The 13,557-nt window shown below is 39.4% G+C and overlaps 1 protein-coding gene across 1 annotated transcript in view; it reads right to left on the reverse strand.

Annotated features, from left to right (window-relative positions):
- The window catches only part of LOC106878155 (mitotic spindle assembly checkpoint protein MAD1), a 21,144-nt gene extending 9,912 nt beyond the window's left edge, over positions 1-11,232 (reverse strand). Inside the window, exons 1-2 of the mRNA XM_014927291.2 lie at positions 10,763-11,232; positions 8,764-8,954 (exon numbers count right to left, since the gene is read on the reverse strand). Coding sequence (XP_014782777.1) covers positions 8,764-8,954; positions 10,763-10,949 — 378 coding nt within the window. The 5' untranslated portion in view covers positions 10,950-11,232. The remainder of the gene's footprint in view (positions 1-8,763; positions 8,955-10,762) is intronic.
- Positions 11,233-13,557: the final 2,325 nt, after the last annotated feature.

The following is a 13,557-nucleotide window of genomic DNA, read 5'->3' on the forward strand; positions in this document are numbered from 1 at the left end:
CCTGTGCAGGTGGCACATAAAATACACCATCTTGAGCGTGGCCATTGCCAGTATCGCCTGACTGGCCTTCGTGCGGGTGACACGTAAAAGCACCCACTACACCCTCGGAGTGGTTGGCGTTAGGAAGAACATCCAGCTGTAGAAACTCTGCCAAATCAGATTGGAGCCTGGTGTAGCCATCTGGTTCACCAGTCCTCAGTCAAATTGTCCAACCCATGCTAGCATGGAAAGCGGACGTTAAACGATGATGATGATGATGATGATGATGATGACTGACTGTGTGTCGATAGCCAGCTGGAAAAGATGTTTTCCTGGCATTATAACAATAGTTACATCGTCCTATATAGGACTGCCACATTCTATTGGCATATAAGCATTACTATACAGTGACTACTGAGGACATGCGTAAGCTCACAAGGAATGAAGCCAGTATGCTCCGATGGATGTGTAATGTCAGTATGCATACTCGACAGAGTGTAAGTACCTAGCAGTTGAGGGTACCTGTGGAAGAGGTAGACCCAGGAAGACCTGCGATGAGGTGGCAGTGGCATCGGCCACAACTTCAATTTCCGATTTGATTGAAATTCCGATTTTGATTTTGATTTTTGATTTTACTTGACTCAATAGGTCTCCTCAAGCACGGTGTGTCACCTGACGATTCAAAGGTACTTTTAATGAGCTGGTTATGTGACACTGGTATAGGACACGGCTGCAATCTCACTTTACTTGCCGGGTCTTCTCAATCACAGCATATCTCCAGAGGGCTTGGTCTCATGTCATTGCCTCTGTGAGGCCCAACGTTCAAAGGTCGTGCTTCACCACCTCATCCCATATCTTTCTGGGTCTCCCTCTTCCATGGGTTCCTTCCACTGTTAGGGAGTGACACTTCACACAGCTCTCATCCATATGCAGCACATGACCATACCAGCGCAGTCATCTCTCTTGCACAGATGGAGTTCATGTATGTGACATAGCACCTTACTTTTTGACAGCCATCTGACTTTTGTGCGTAAAAGTAAGCGCTTGTAATGGGAATCCATATCAACACAAATTTATTCAAATAAGTAACACTTCAACAGCCTACTTTTAATATAATTAACCATTTCAACAATTTGGTTTAATACTTGCTTTAACTCAACTGGTATTGTTTTTGAAACTAGTACCTCCCTATGTAGGAAGTAATGAGTACATATAACATTAGGATTTTGCTGTTGTACGAGCGATACGAAACTTTTAATAGAGCCTATCATAGATGGTGCCCCATCAGTACATATTCCAACACATGAATTACAAGATAAAATGTCAAAAATATCTTGACCTTTTGTAGTGAGTGGCATTTCTTTGCAAGGTTACCATCAATAAAGCAAATAAATGTAAGTAATGGTGCTTTGTTGCTAATGTCAGCTGATTCATCAACCTGTAGAGCAAATTCTGAGTTCTGAAGTTTGTTCTGTACATTTTCCTCCATATCAGCAGATAAATTCATAATTCTCCTATGGACAGTATTTTTTGAGAGCAGAATCTTGCTTATTTCTTGCTAGGCTTCATCATCTAACATGGTTTTAACTATCTTTCTACAAGTGGGTAAGATAATCGACTTGATTAAAGTATGCAATTTCTTTTGTAGTGCAATTATTTCGCCTATCTCAAGAGACGCAACTTGAACCTTTTCAGAAGCATTCATTCTTCTCAAAAGTTTCTTTGTTTAGATTGCTATTCTCGGAGTCTTTGGAAATAATTCAGATCTTTACATTGAAGATGTGAGTGTTTAGTTGTAAAATGTCATTTCAACTTGCTAGGCAACATGCCTTTGTTAGACATCTTATCATCACAAACAACACACAGTGGAAGAGATTGATCCCCATTGCCAGTCCAATGAAACCCAAACTATAAATAGCTATTGCAATATTTACGATTGGGTTGAGCTTTTGTATTATTATCATTACACTTAGTTGCTTTTGACGAAAATTCACTTTCAGATTCATAATCATCACGGTTATGTTTCCTCTTAATAAACTTTTCCAGTCTGTTAATATGAAATGTCTTGCACAAAGAGCACAGATTACTAACAGAGTCCAACTGAGACTGAGACCAGTGAGCTGTGAAAAGTGGCAGCATGTCACATATTATTGGACTCTTTTGAGAAATCTTTCAAAATTAATTGAAAAGATGAAAATTCTTGCCACTATATGAATGATAAAAATTGAAATACATGAGGACGTATTTAAAGATTTAGTTCAACATTGCATATTTTAATTCAATAGTTTATTTTTCACACATATTATTGAAATGAAAACTGCTGAGGCTACAACCGAAATAAACTGAAACATAATCGTACACTGAATATGTCCACAAGACATCAATGTTGAAGATAGACTGATGTTAATTTAGTTCTTATCCTTCTGAAATTTCAGATTCAAAACTGAATAACACTGTCATACCATAATTAGCCTAAATGAATTGAATGACACAACCACCTCTCATTTTAGTTTAGAATTTAGTATTTAGTTTTTTGCCACTTTGACATTCACTTTCTAGTGAATTTCGGTTTTTATTTCTCATATTTTGAAATATAATCTTACTTTTTCGAAGTGCACCAGTGCACCACAGTGCATGGTTTGGGAACCACTGCTTTAACCCCATGATAACGATTTTTATCAGGCAACTAACACGACAACGGTTCGGTGTATATTTATATCAACCGCTTTGAAGCATGCACTGTTTATTTATGTAAACTGTCATCACTGCAAGGACCATAAATTCAACAAAACTGGTGTAACTGGATGTAACTGTAAATTCTGTAAAGAACCAGAAGAATTTGCTGAGCATGTACAAATTTGATAGGAAGTCATAGTGGAAATGGTGGTGTAACTGCCAAAACTGCTTTTATACTATTATGGTGAGAAATTTCAAACTGAGCAGGAAATATTAACATGAAGTGTCTAACAAACCTATCAGATTCCTTGAAATTTGCACAGTGGCCTCTATTATTGATTCCATGAGTGATAGTGGATATTTATATCAACCGATACACAAACAGGTACAAAATTGCAGCAGATAGGGCTGAGTATATTTTTGTCAGCTGATTCAAAGTGAGTACATAGTGAATGTAAATTTACATCAATTGATGTTATGGGGTTAATAATACATATAAATATAGTTGTCATATAGTTGTATGCACAACATATCATCCACCAAATACCATGAAATATGACAACAAATTTGAGGATGGCCTCAGACACATAAAAGAGGTAGTGGCAAACCTAGATCAGCACGTTAATATACTCCTCTTGGGTGACTTCAGTCTCCCAAATGTTAAATGGCCAGAAGACCACATCCTCTCTGGGATGTTACTGCATGAACAAAAGCATGCAGAGTCATTACTTGAACTTTCTAATATGCTGTTCATGGAACAAATGACACTCAAGTCAACCAGGGGAAACAATATCTTGGACCACTGCTTCAGAAATGATGTAGACCTTATCCACAGCACTCTCAGACTACAAAATTGTTAAATTAACTATGTATGGGTCTAAGTGAACTGCTGGTATCTAGAGGGCTCAAGCCATCAAGAGGACTCAAGCAATATACAATCTGAATTTCAATAAAGCAAAATGGCAATCAATCTGTAAAGAGATCCACAAACAAAACTGGTCCAACATTCTATATATGCAAGACATTGACTTGAAACTCAGTCAGTTTAAGTCAACAGTGCAAGCTTTATGAACTAAATATATCCTGGAAAGAAAGGCCAGCATAGCAACAAACAAGATTCCTAGGGATAGAAAAATCCTCATGAGATGTAGATCAAAAGTTTCAAACCAGTTGAATAGACAACTGAAAAATAGGGAGATGTATTTTTTAAAACAGACACTCCTAAAAATCAAAAACAAGATCAAACTCTCTCATGAAAAGGAAAGAGCAGAGACAGAGAGAACAGAGGTGTGGAAAGCATAAAAACAAACCCCAAAGCTTTCTATTATTAAAATTTCATAATGTGAACAGTTAAAATATCAAAAAATAAAATCAGAAACATCTAGATTGTTCCTACAGCAAAGGAAACAGACACAATACAATATCAAATAGGACCGTTGTTCCAAAGGAATGGCTCACTGACTGTGGACCCAAAAGGAATTCAGTGCAGAATTTAAAAGTGTCTTCACTTTCCCCTTGAACACATGCAGATAAAAAACCTGACTCAATTCTTTAATATTGCAGCCCTACAAAAGAATCCACCAACCATTGATTATATCAACAGTGAGGAGACTTGTAACAGTGGCCATAGATGAAATGAGCTAAAGCTCAGCAACTGGTCCTGATGACTTTCCAGCTGTTCTCCTGAAGTCATGTAAGCAGGCTTTAGCGAAATCACTTCAGATACTTTACCAGAGTTTCCTTGCAAGTGGTAAATTTCCTAAAAGCTAAAAGATAGCATTATATGCCTTATCCACAAAGGTGAGAACAGACCAGAGGCCAAAATCTACAGGCCAATCTCTCTGACTTCACATATCTGTATGTGGAATGAATGGAATGAATCATCATCAGAAAGAAACTGATAATGTTCCTAGAAGAAAATGACCTACTGAACAATATACAGCATGGCTTCCGTCCAGAAAGAAGCTACTTCACACAGCTCTTACAGCAATGTGACTGGGTTTTGAAACTGTTGTTTGACTATTCAGATGTCAGCGTGATATACCTTGACTTTGTAAAGGCATTTGATAAGGTAGATCATAGCATGATATGTCATAGCTGCAAGACTTTGGCATTGCTGGTAAACTGGGAGAATGGCTGCATGACTTCCTTAAATACAGAAGTCGGGCAGTTTCAGTCAATGGTGCCCTTTCTGAGAAAACTCAAATTCTAAGTGGCATCCCCCATGAAACTGTCCTGGGGGCCATTAGTTTATAACAGCCTTCTCAACATACCCATGGTCACTCAGAAAGTGACTGTCACTTGGACAGCCTACTGTCACTAGCTACCTACGCTAATGATACAAAATTATTACAGGCAATGAAAAATCCAGATGATGACGCAAGCTTACAGTAGGATCTGAATGCAATATACAAGTGGAATGAAGTAAACAACATGCAGGTTAATGCTGGAAAATTTCAACACTGCACTATCAACTCACAAATGCACTGCAACTTGCATATACAAGACTCAAAGGCACTGCAATCCCAGAGTCACAGGTAGTGAAAGATTTGGTGGTCAATATGTGTAATGATGCATCATTTCATATGCACGTTACCAAGATGACAGCAAAGTGCAGACAACTGGCAGGATGGATATTAAGGTCCTTTGAAACTAAAGATCATGAAGTTATGTTGACCCTGTGGAGGACTGCCTGGACTACTGCTCTCAGCTATGGTCACCACTGTAATAATTCTGGTTATCGAACTGGTGAGATTGTTGAATACAGAAGATTGGCCATGAATAGGCTTTATTCTTCTTCTAAGAATGAGGGTATGATATTAGTTGTTTCAGTCATGAACCTTGCTGATCAGGAGTCAGTCATACTTAAATATCCTTCCAAAGCCTCGTTTTTGACTGGCTGGTGAGATAATGGAAATAACTGTGAGCAGTAATAATAATTATTACCACAAACACACAGAGTCAAACTAACAGTGGAGCTTGAAGCAGTCCAATGCTACTACACTAAGAAAACTGAAACAGTGCAGCAGATAAGCTACAAAGAGTGATTGAAAAAAACTGCGACTTTACTCCCTGGAGCAAAGGCATGACAGGTATGTAATAATCTACATATGGAAAATTCTAGAAGAGCTAGTACCTAATTTCAGCAGTGAGTGTTACACAAATGCCAGAACTGGATATCTGTATTGTACCAAAGGTATCATCCACTCCATCTAAATTCAGGACTAGGTATTGCAATAGCCTAGGGTTCAAAAGCCTACAGTTCATCAATGCCCTGCCATAAAAATTAAGAAATCTATTTAATGTGGATGTAGATGTCTTCAGAACGGAACTAGAAATTCCCTCATACACCAAATGGGCCAACAGCTGGGACAAAGGCAAGGAGTGGTGATGTGAAACCCCCAGCCCAAGGAAATCAGCAAAACCACGGTGGTGCTTCAGCATGACTTCAGCTGCATGACTGAAATGAATAAAAGAATATATGTGTATATATATATATATATATATATATATATATATATATAGGTTGAAGACTATTGTATGTACATGAGTTCTGCCAAATGCGAGCTTTCTTTTCAGGTAGATGATGCTGCTGTCCCTTATCCCAGGGTCTCACAGGCCCACACCTCCCACACCCTCAGGGTTGGCACACTGAAAGGTAGGTCTGGTGAGATTGTTAAGATGCTGACTACAGGGGTATCAAATTATTGGATCAAGTGATGAAAGTTACAGAGAAGGTCATAGCCCAACTAATTAGGAAGAGAGTTACCCTAGATGAGATGCATTTTGGTTTTGTACCAGGCAGAAGCACCACTGATGCTATATTTCTGGTAAAGCAACTGCAGGAGAAATATCTAGCCCAAGATAAACCTCTGTACTTGGCTTTTGCTGACTTGGAAAAAGCCTTTGACAGGGTCCCCCAATACCTTATGTAGTGGTCAATGCTGAAACTGTGGATAGATGAGTGGTTGGTAAGAGCTGTACAAGCTATGTACAGGGATGCTGTCAGTAAGGTGAGGGTTGGCAATGAATAGAGTGAAGCATTCCGAGTAGAAGTAGGGGTTCACCAAGGATCAGTCCTCAGCCCCCTCTTGTTCATTATAGTCCTCAAGGCAATAACAGAGGAATTCAAGACAGGCTGCCCCTGGGAGCTCCTCTATGCTGATGACCTTGCTCTAATAGCTGATTCACTGCCAGAACTAGAGATGAAGTTTAGGGTGTGGAAGCAAGGTCTAGAATCAAAGGGCCCTAGGGTTAACCTAGCAAAACCAAAACCTTAGTAAGTACAAAGGCTGTCAAATCACAAACCCCTTCAGGTAGATGGCCCTGCTCGATCTGTAGAAAAGGCATGGGCAGAAGCTCCACATGATGTACCCAGTGTAAGCTTTGGACACATAAAAGGTGCAGCAATATCAAAGGAAGATTAACCGGGAAGATAGTTTTTGTGTGTAGCAGATGTACAGGGGCAATAAACACTGAAGATGTACAGAAAACAGATTCCATCACATGCCAGGGGAGAAACTACAAGTAGCTAATAGCTCCCGCTACCTAGGTGACCAAGTCTGTAGTGGGGGTGGTTGCTCTGGGAGTTTAGTGGCTAGACTAAGAATAGCCTGGGTGAAGTTCAGGGAGCTCCTACCTCTGCTGGCAACTAAGGGCCTCTCGCTCAGGATGAAAGGTAGACTGTATGATGCATTTGTGTGAACTGCCATGCTACACGGCAGTGAAACATGGGCCATGACTGCTGAGGACATGCGTTGGCTTGAAAGAAATAAAGCTAGTATGATCCGCTGGATGTGTTATGTCAGTGTGCATACACAACAGAGTGTAAGTGCCCTGTGAGAAAAGTTGGGCATAAGAAGCATCAAATGTGGTGTGCAAGAGAGACAACTGCACTGGTATGGTCATGTGTTAAGTTTGGATGAGGACAGCTTTGTGAGGAAGTGCCACTCCCTAACTGTGGAAGGAACCTGTGGAAGAGGTAGACCCAGGAAGACATGGGATGAGGTGGTGAAGCATGACCTTCAAACATTGGACCTCACAGAGGCAACCACAAGAGACCGAAACCTTTGGAGATATGCCGTGCTTGAGAAGATCTGGAAACTAAAGTAAGATCGCAGCTATGGCCAATGCCAGTGTTGCATGTCCAGCCCATTTAAGAATACTCCTGGTGCATCAGGTGATACGATATGCTTGAGAAGACCTGTTGAGTCAAGTAAAACCGAAATCGTAGCTATGGCCAGTGGGATGCAAAATGCATCATCCGAATGTGGTCGATACCAGTGTCCCATGACTGGCTCCTGTGCCAGTGGCATGTAAAAAGCACCATCCGAACGAGATTGATGCCAGGCCCGCCTGACTAGTTCCTGTGCCAGTGGCACATAAAAAGCAACCACTGCATTCTTGGAGTGGTTGGTGTTGGGAAGGACATCCAACTGTAAAAACATTGACAGATCAGATTGGAGCCTGGTGCAGTCACTGGCTCTCCAGACCTCAATCAAACCGTCCAACCGATGCCAGCATGGAAAACGGATGTTAAACAATGATGATGATGATGATGATGATGATGATATATATATATATATATATATATCTATATATATATACACACACACATATACACATATATGTATATATTTGTGTGTTTGTGCCTGTATTTGTACCCTACCATCTCTTGACAACCGATGTTGGTGTGTTTCCATCCCCATAACTTAGAGGTTCGACAAAAGAGACTGACATAATAAGTACCAGTCTTACAAAGAATAAGTCCTGAGGTTGATTTTTTCGACAGTGCTCCAGCATGGCCACAGTTAAAACGACTGAAACAAGTAAAAGAAAGCATATACACACACACATACATACATATAATGTAAAAGAAGTAATAAAATTGGTATCGTTTCGATTTTTTTTTCTTGTAGATCTATATGTGATATGTGTGCATATATATATGAGTTAGTGTGAGTGTTTGTATGTGTGTTTGTGTATTTAAGTTGTGTGTGTGTGTGTGTGTATGTTAATTTGTGTGTGTATACATGTGAGTTTGTGTGAGTGCTTCTGTCTGTGTCTGAGTGTTTGTGTGAGTCTTTGCATGTGCATGTGTGTACCAACCTGGAAGAGGAGACAGTCATCTGAGGACTCAGAGTAGGCATTGCATAATTTGTAGTTATTGGCGCCAGTAATGTCCAAACGATAACCCATTAAACGGTATGTAGCTTCCCTGACCTCTTGGCTGGTCTTCTTGAATGTTTGTAGCAGACGCTTGTTCCTTAATTCTGAACTCTCCAGCTGAGAACGTAATTCTACAAAAGAAAGGAAGAGACAATGAGAGAGGGAAGAGAGAGAGAGAGGGAACAGAGAGAGAGAGAGAGAGAGAGAGAGAGAGAGGGAAGAAACAGACAGACAGACAGACAGACAGACAGACAGACAGAAAGAGATAGAGATACAAAATAGATAGATACATACATACATACATAGAAAGAGGTAGAAAAAGGGAGAGATAGAAAGTTGTAAGAACTTCATGTAAATTGAGAAGACCCTTCCTTTCTTATAAAGATAGCCCAACACTATAGCAATGTTGTGTCCAACTCTGTGGCTCCATTGCATTTACCATTATTTCCTGGTCCTTTGAAGTGCCGTAACCATTTTCTCTGGTATAACCTCAGCAGTATGAGTTATCTTTGATTGACACTACATGCTTATCTGTCTCTCTATCCACCTATCTTTATATCTATCTCTTTTACTCTTTTACTTGTTTCAGTCATTTGACTGTGGCCATGCTGGAGCACCGCCTTTAGTCGAGCAAATCGACCCAGGACTTATTCTTTGTAAGCCTAGTACTTATTCTAACGGTCTCTTTTGCCGAACCGCTAAGTTATGGGGACGTAAACACACCAGCATCGGTTGTCAAGCGATGTTGGAGGGACAAACACAGACACACATACATATATATTATATATATATATATATATGTATACGATGGGCTTCTTTCAGTTTCCATCTACCAAATCCACTTACAAGGCTTTGGTTGGCCCAAGGCTATAGTAGAAGACACTTGCCCAAGTTGCCACGCAGTGGGACTGAACCCAGAACCATGTGGTTCGTAAGCAAGCTACTTACCACACAGCCACTCCTACGCCTATCTAATGAATAAAAGTATATATAATACAAAATTGTTCTTTTGAAGTATGTCTGCTTATTCTGGCTGTCAACTGTATTTATGTATATGTTTTATTTTAACGCTTTAGCATTTAAACTCACCATATCTGGTCAAAATATTCTATGTGTTTTATGTAAAAACAGGCCAATCCAGCCTTTCACACCTACCTACAATATTAGTCTAAAATAATTGAAATCTCAAGGCTATAAGATAATGCAGGATAAATTCAAAACTATATGAATAAATAACAATTACTTTCAGTGGAATCATCTGAATGTTAAAGGGTTAAGTGAAAAAATCCTACACACAAGTTGAAATTGCTGTTATTTGCAGAGTAAGTATGTATTAAAACGAAGACTGGAAAATTTGATATTTACCATAAATTCTAGTCTGTTTTACATATCTTATCTGTCTATCAATGCTAATCTAATCTATTCATCTCTCAACCCTACCCAATGTCTTATCACTCTTCAATTGTCTCACTAACCTCCTGACATTACTTTCCACTTCCCTTCTCTAACAGCCCCATTATCCTTTCTCAAAATAAATCTGTCTAACTTGAATAAGAACTGACACGTATAAGGGGGTGCTGAAAAGTTCCTGGCTTTAAAGCTATTGTGAAAGGCCTGGTTGAAGGCCCAACCTTCCGCATTCTTTTACAGAGGTTAGAAAAACTGAAGAACTGCTGAGAGAGAGAGAGAAATATGTTGAATAAAATCATAATTGATCCTCCTATATTTTCTTTTACGCAAAGCAAGGAAATTTTCAGCACCCGTTCATACATTACATGAAAATGGCTCTAATCTTCTACAAAACCCTTTTCCAGACTTGTACATATGGGCGCAGATACATAGATACATGATGAAAGCCTAACCAATGATAGCCCTAGAATATAAAAATATAGCCACACATAATAAACACAAGAACAGATATGGTGGAGCTAATTCTTACCAACAACTTCCTTACAATTGCAACCGTCTTGCAGTTTCTGTTCCACTTGTAATGTAACATCAGCAGCTTGGCCACCAGACTGTTCCAAAACCTTCACCCGAGCCTGTAATCGGTCAATTTCATCTTGCATATTAGAAATCTTCTCTTTTCTCTTCTGCTGGTCCACAAAAGATGGGTTGATGGTCATGTGTATAACTTTGGTTTTGGTTGGGTCATAGTCTCCCTGTCAGTAAATTGAAACCCAGACAGTAACGTAGTAAGGAGAAAAGTAACCATGTAAGAATCATAAGAGGTGAATAAAAAAAAATTGGTAACATCATGTTCCATGCTGAGATGGTTGGATGATTTGACAGGACCTGATGGAACCAAGGTTTGCATAGTGCTCCATTTCCTGATTTGCTATGGTTTCTATTACTGGATACCCTTCCTAACACCAACCGCTTTACAGTAAGTGTTAGGTGCTTTTCTTCATGCTACCAGCACCAATGAGGTCATCATGCAGCTTGCAAAATTTTTTTTTCCATGAGAGTTTCGGACCCCAGTTATGAACTCATTTGCATACAGCCAATCAGAGCACAACTATCAAACTAATTTATGAGCACATAACAAGTGATGGGTAATGAGATAAGGTCACTTGGGTAAGGAATGATCATGTTACTTTTCTCTTTTAACAATGCTTGTTCTTGTTCTTGTTTCAACCATGGCTGCCTCTGCATAGTTATTTGTGTTTACTTTGTAAAACAGTAAGGGGAGAGGGTTGCTTGCACATCACCCTCTACCCACATTTTTCCCATCCACATCTTTACCATATGGGGCCCTAACAAAATCCAATAATAAGTATAGATGTAAATCTATCTAATTACTTGTCTCCTTCTAAAATCAGGCATAACTTGGTGATCAGTCGACTTACAACACCGTTCTTCGTCTTTAGTTTACTTGGTAGAGTGTGTTTGTTAACATGACAAGGTCAAGGTGAGCCTGATTGGCTGTATGCAAATGAGTTCATTACTGGGGTCCAGAACTCTTGTGGGAAAAAAAATTTCACTTGCAGGACTACAAACTGTGAGAGAGGTGTGGGGAAGGTAGCTTCATGCTAGGGAACAAGCGATTGAAGTATGAGAGAAGGGTGGGAGGTCAGAGCAGGCTCTTGTAGAGGATCTGCATGGTTACTCACATTGGTGCAAAAAGTCCAGTTCAACCCATGCCAGCATGGAAAAGCAGAAGTAAAAGCAATTGTGATGATGATGATGATGATGATGATGATCATCATCATATATAAGTATAATGTGCAAAGTATATATAAGTATAATGCACTTAATCCTTGCCAGTACAGAAAAACAGATGTAACAGCAACTGATCATCATCATCATCATCATATAAATGTGCAATACACTAAATTTCATTTGTAACACTTTGATCAACTGAAGTCTTTTGTAAAAATCACACACCAAACAAATGTTTTAGTGAATGGGACCAAACTGGTAACCATACAGTTGTGCTTAGCAAACTTCTTAACCACATGACCATACTTGCACACAGTGTTCTTACATACAGTGCGGATCAGAGACACATGTTAATGTGACAATTTCAATCATCATTTAAGGCGGCAACTGGCAGAAACGTTAGCACACTGAGTTCAAATTCTGCCGAGGTTGACTTTGCCTTTCATCCTTTCGGAGTTGATAAATTAAGTACCATTTGCGTACTGGGGTCAATCTAATTGACTGGACCCCCTCCCTCCAAATTTCAGGCCTTGTGCCTAGAGTAGAGAAGAATTTCAATCAACATCACCATTGTTTTAATGCCCACTTCTCCATGCTTGCATGAATCAGATGGGACCGGTTGAAGTGGGTTTTTTTACAGTAGATGCCCTTCATTCAACTCTCATTTGTTTCCTAGTAAACTAATATCTCTCTATGACCAGACATGTTTCCATAGAAGACTGGAAATGAAGGACACAACTTGCAAGACAGTGACGCTTATTTACATCACATGATGTCAAGTGAAGGAGATAGTGACTTGCCAGATACTGGTGTTATACAAATGGCACCCATTACACTCTCAGAGTGGTTGGCGTTAGAAATAGCATCCAGCCATAGAAACCATACCAAATCACACTGGAGTCTGATGCAGCCCCTCGGCTTACCAGCCCTGGCCAAACCATCCACCCCATGCCAGCATGGACAACAGACGTTAAAAAATGATAATGAAACCTTCTTGCATATACACAGACAATTATATAAAACAGGCTTCTTTCAGTTTCTATCTACAAAATTTACCTACAAAACTTTTATTGGCCTGAGGTTATAGTAAAAGACACATGCCCAAAGTGCCAAACAGTGGGACTGATTAGATGTTTACTTTGGGAAGTAAACATCTAATCACATAGCCATGCTTGCACCCACACACACATTTGATGTTTTGCTGAGAACACTGATATAGATGCCCGACTGAATGAAGCCCATATATATGTATGTGTGTGTGTGTATATATATACAGGGTGTCCCAAAAGTGACAGGTGGGTTTCAGTTTTTAATAACTTCCTTAACGTTACAAATATATGCATGAAATTTTGATACAATATAAAGGACATAATGGAAATTAATATGCACAAGTCAAATTTTGAAACACCACTACATCACAAATGAAAAATGACACCGCTTAAATGGCAGCCATTTTCAGCTTCACACTTGCACCATAATACCCCTCAAGAGTTTCAGACCCCACTTCTCTGATTTTTCTATTGATACACACACACATGTATATATATATATATATATATATATATATATATA

Source organism: Octopus bimaculoides, chromosome 23, assembly GCF_001194135.2.
Source record: "Octopus bimaculoides isolate UCB-OBI-ISO-001 chromosome 23, ASM119413v2, whole genome shotgun sequence".
Classification (NCBI taxonomy): domain Eukaryota; kingdom Metazoa; phylum Mollusca; class Cephalopoda; order Octopoda; family Octopodidae; genus Octopus; species Octopus bimaculoides.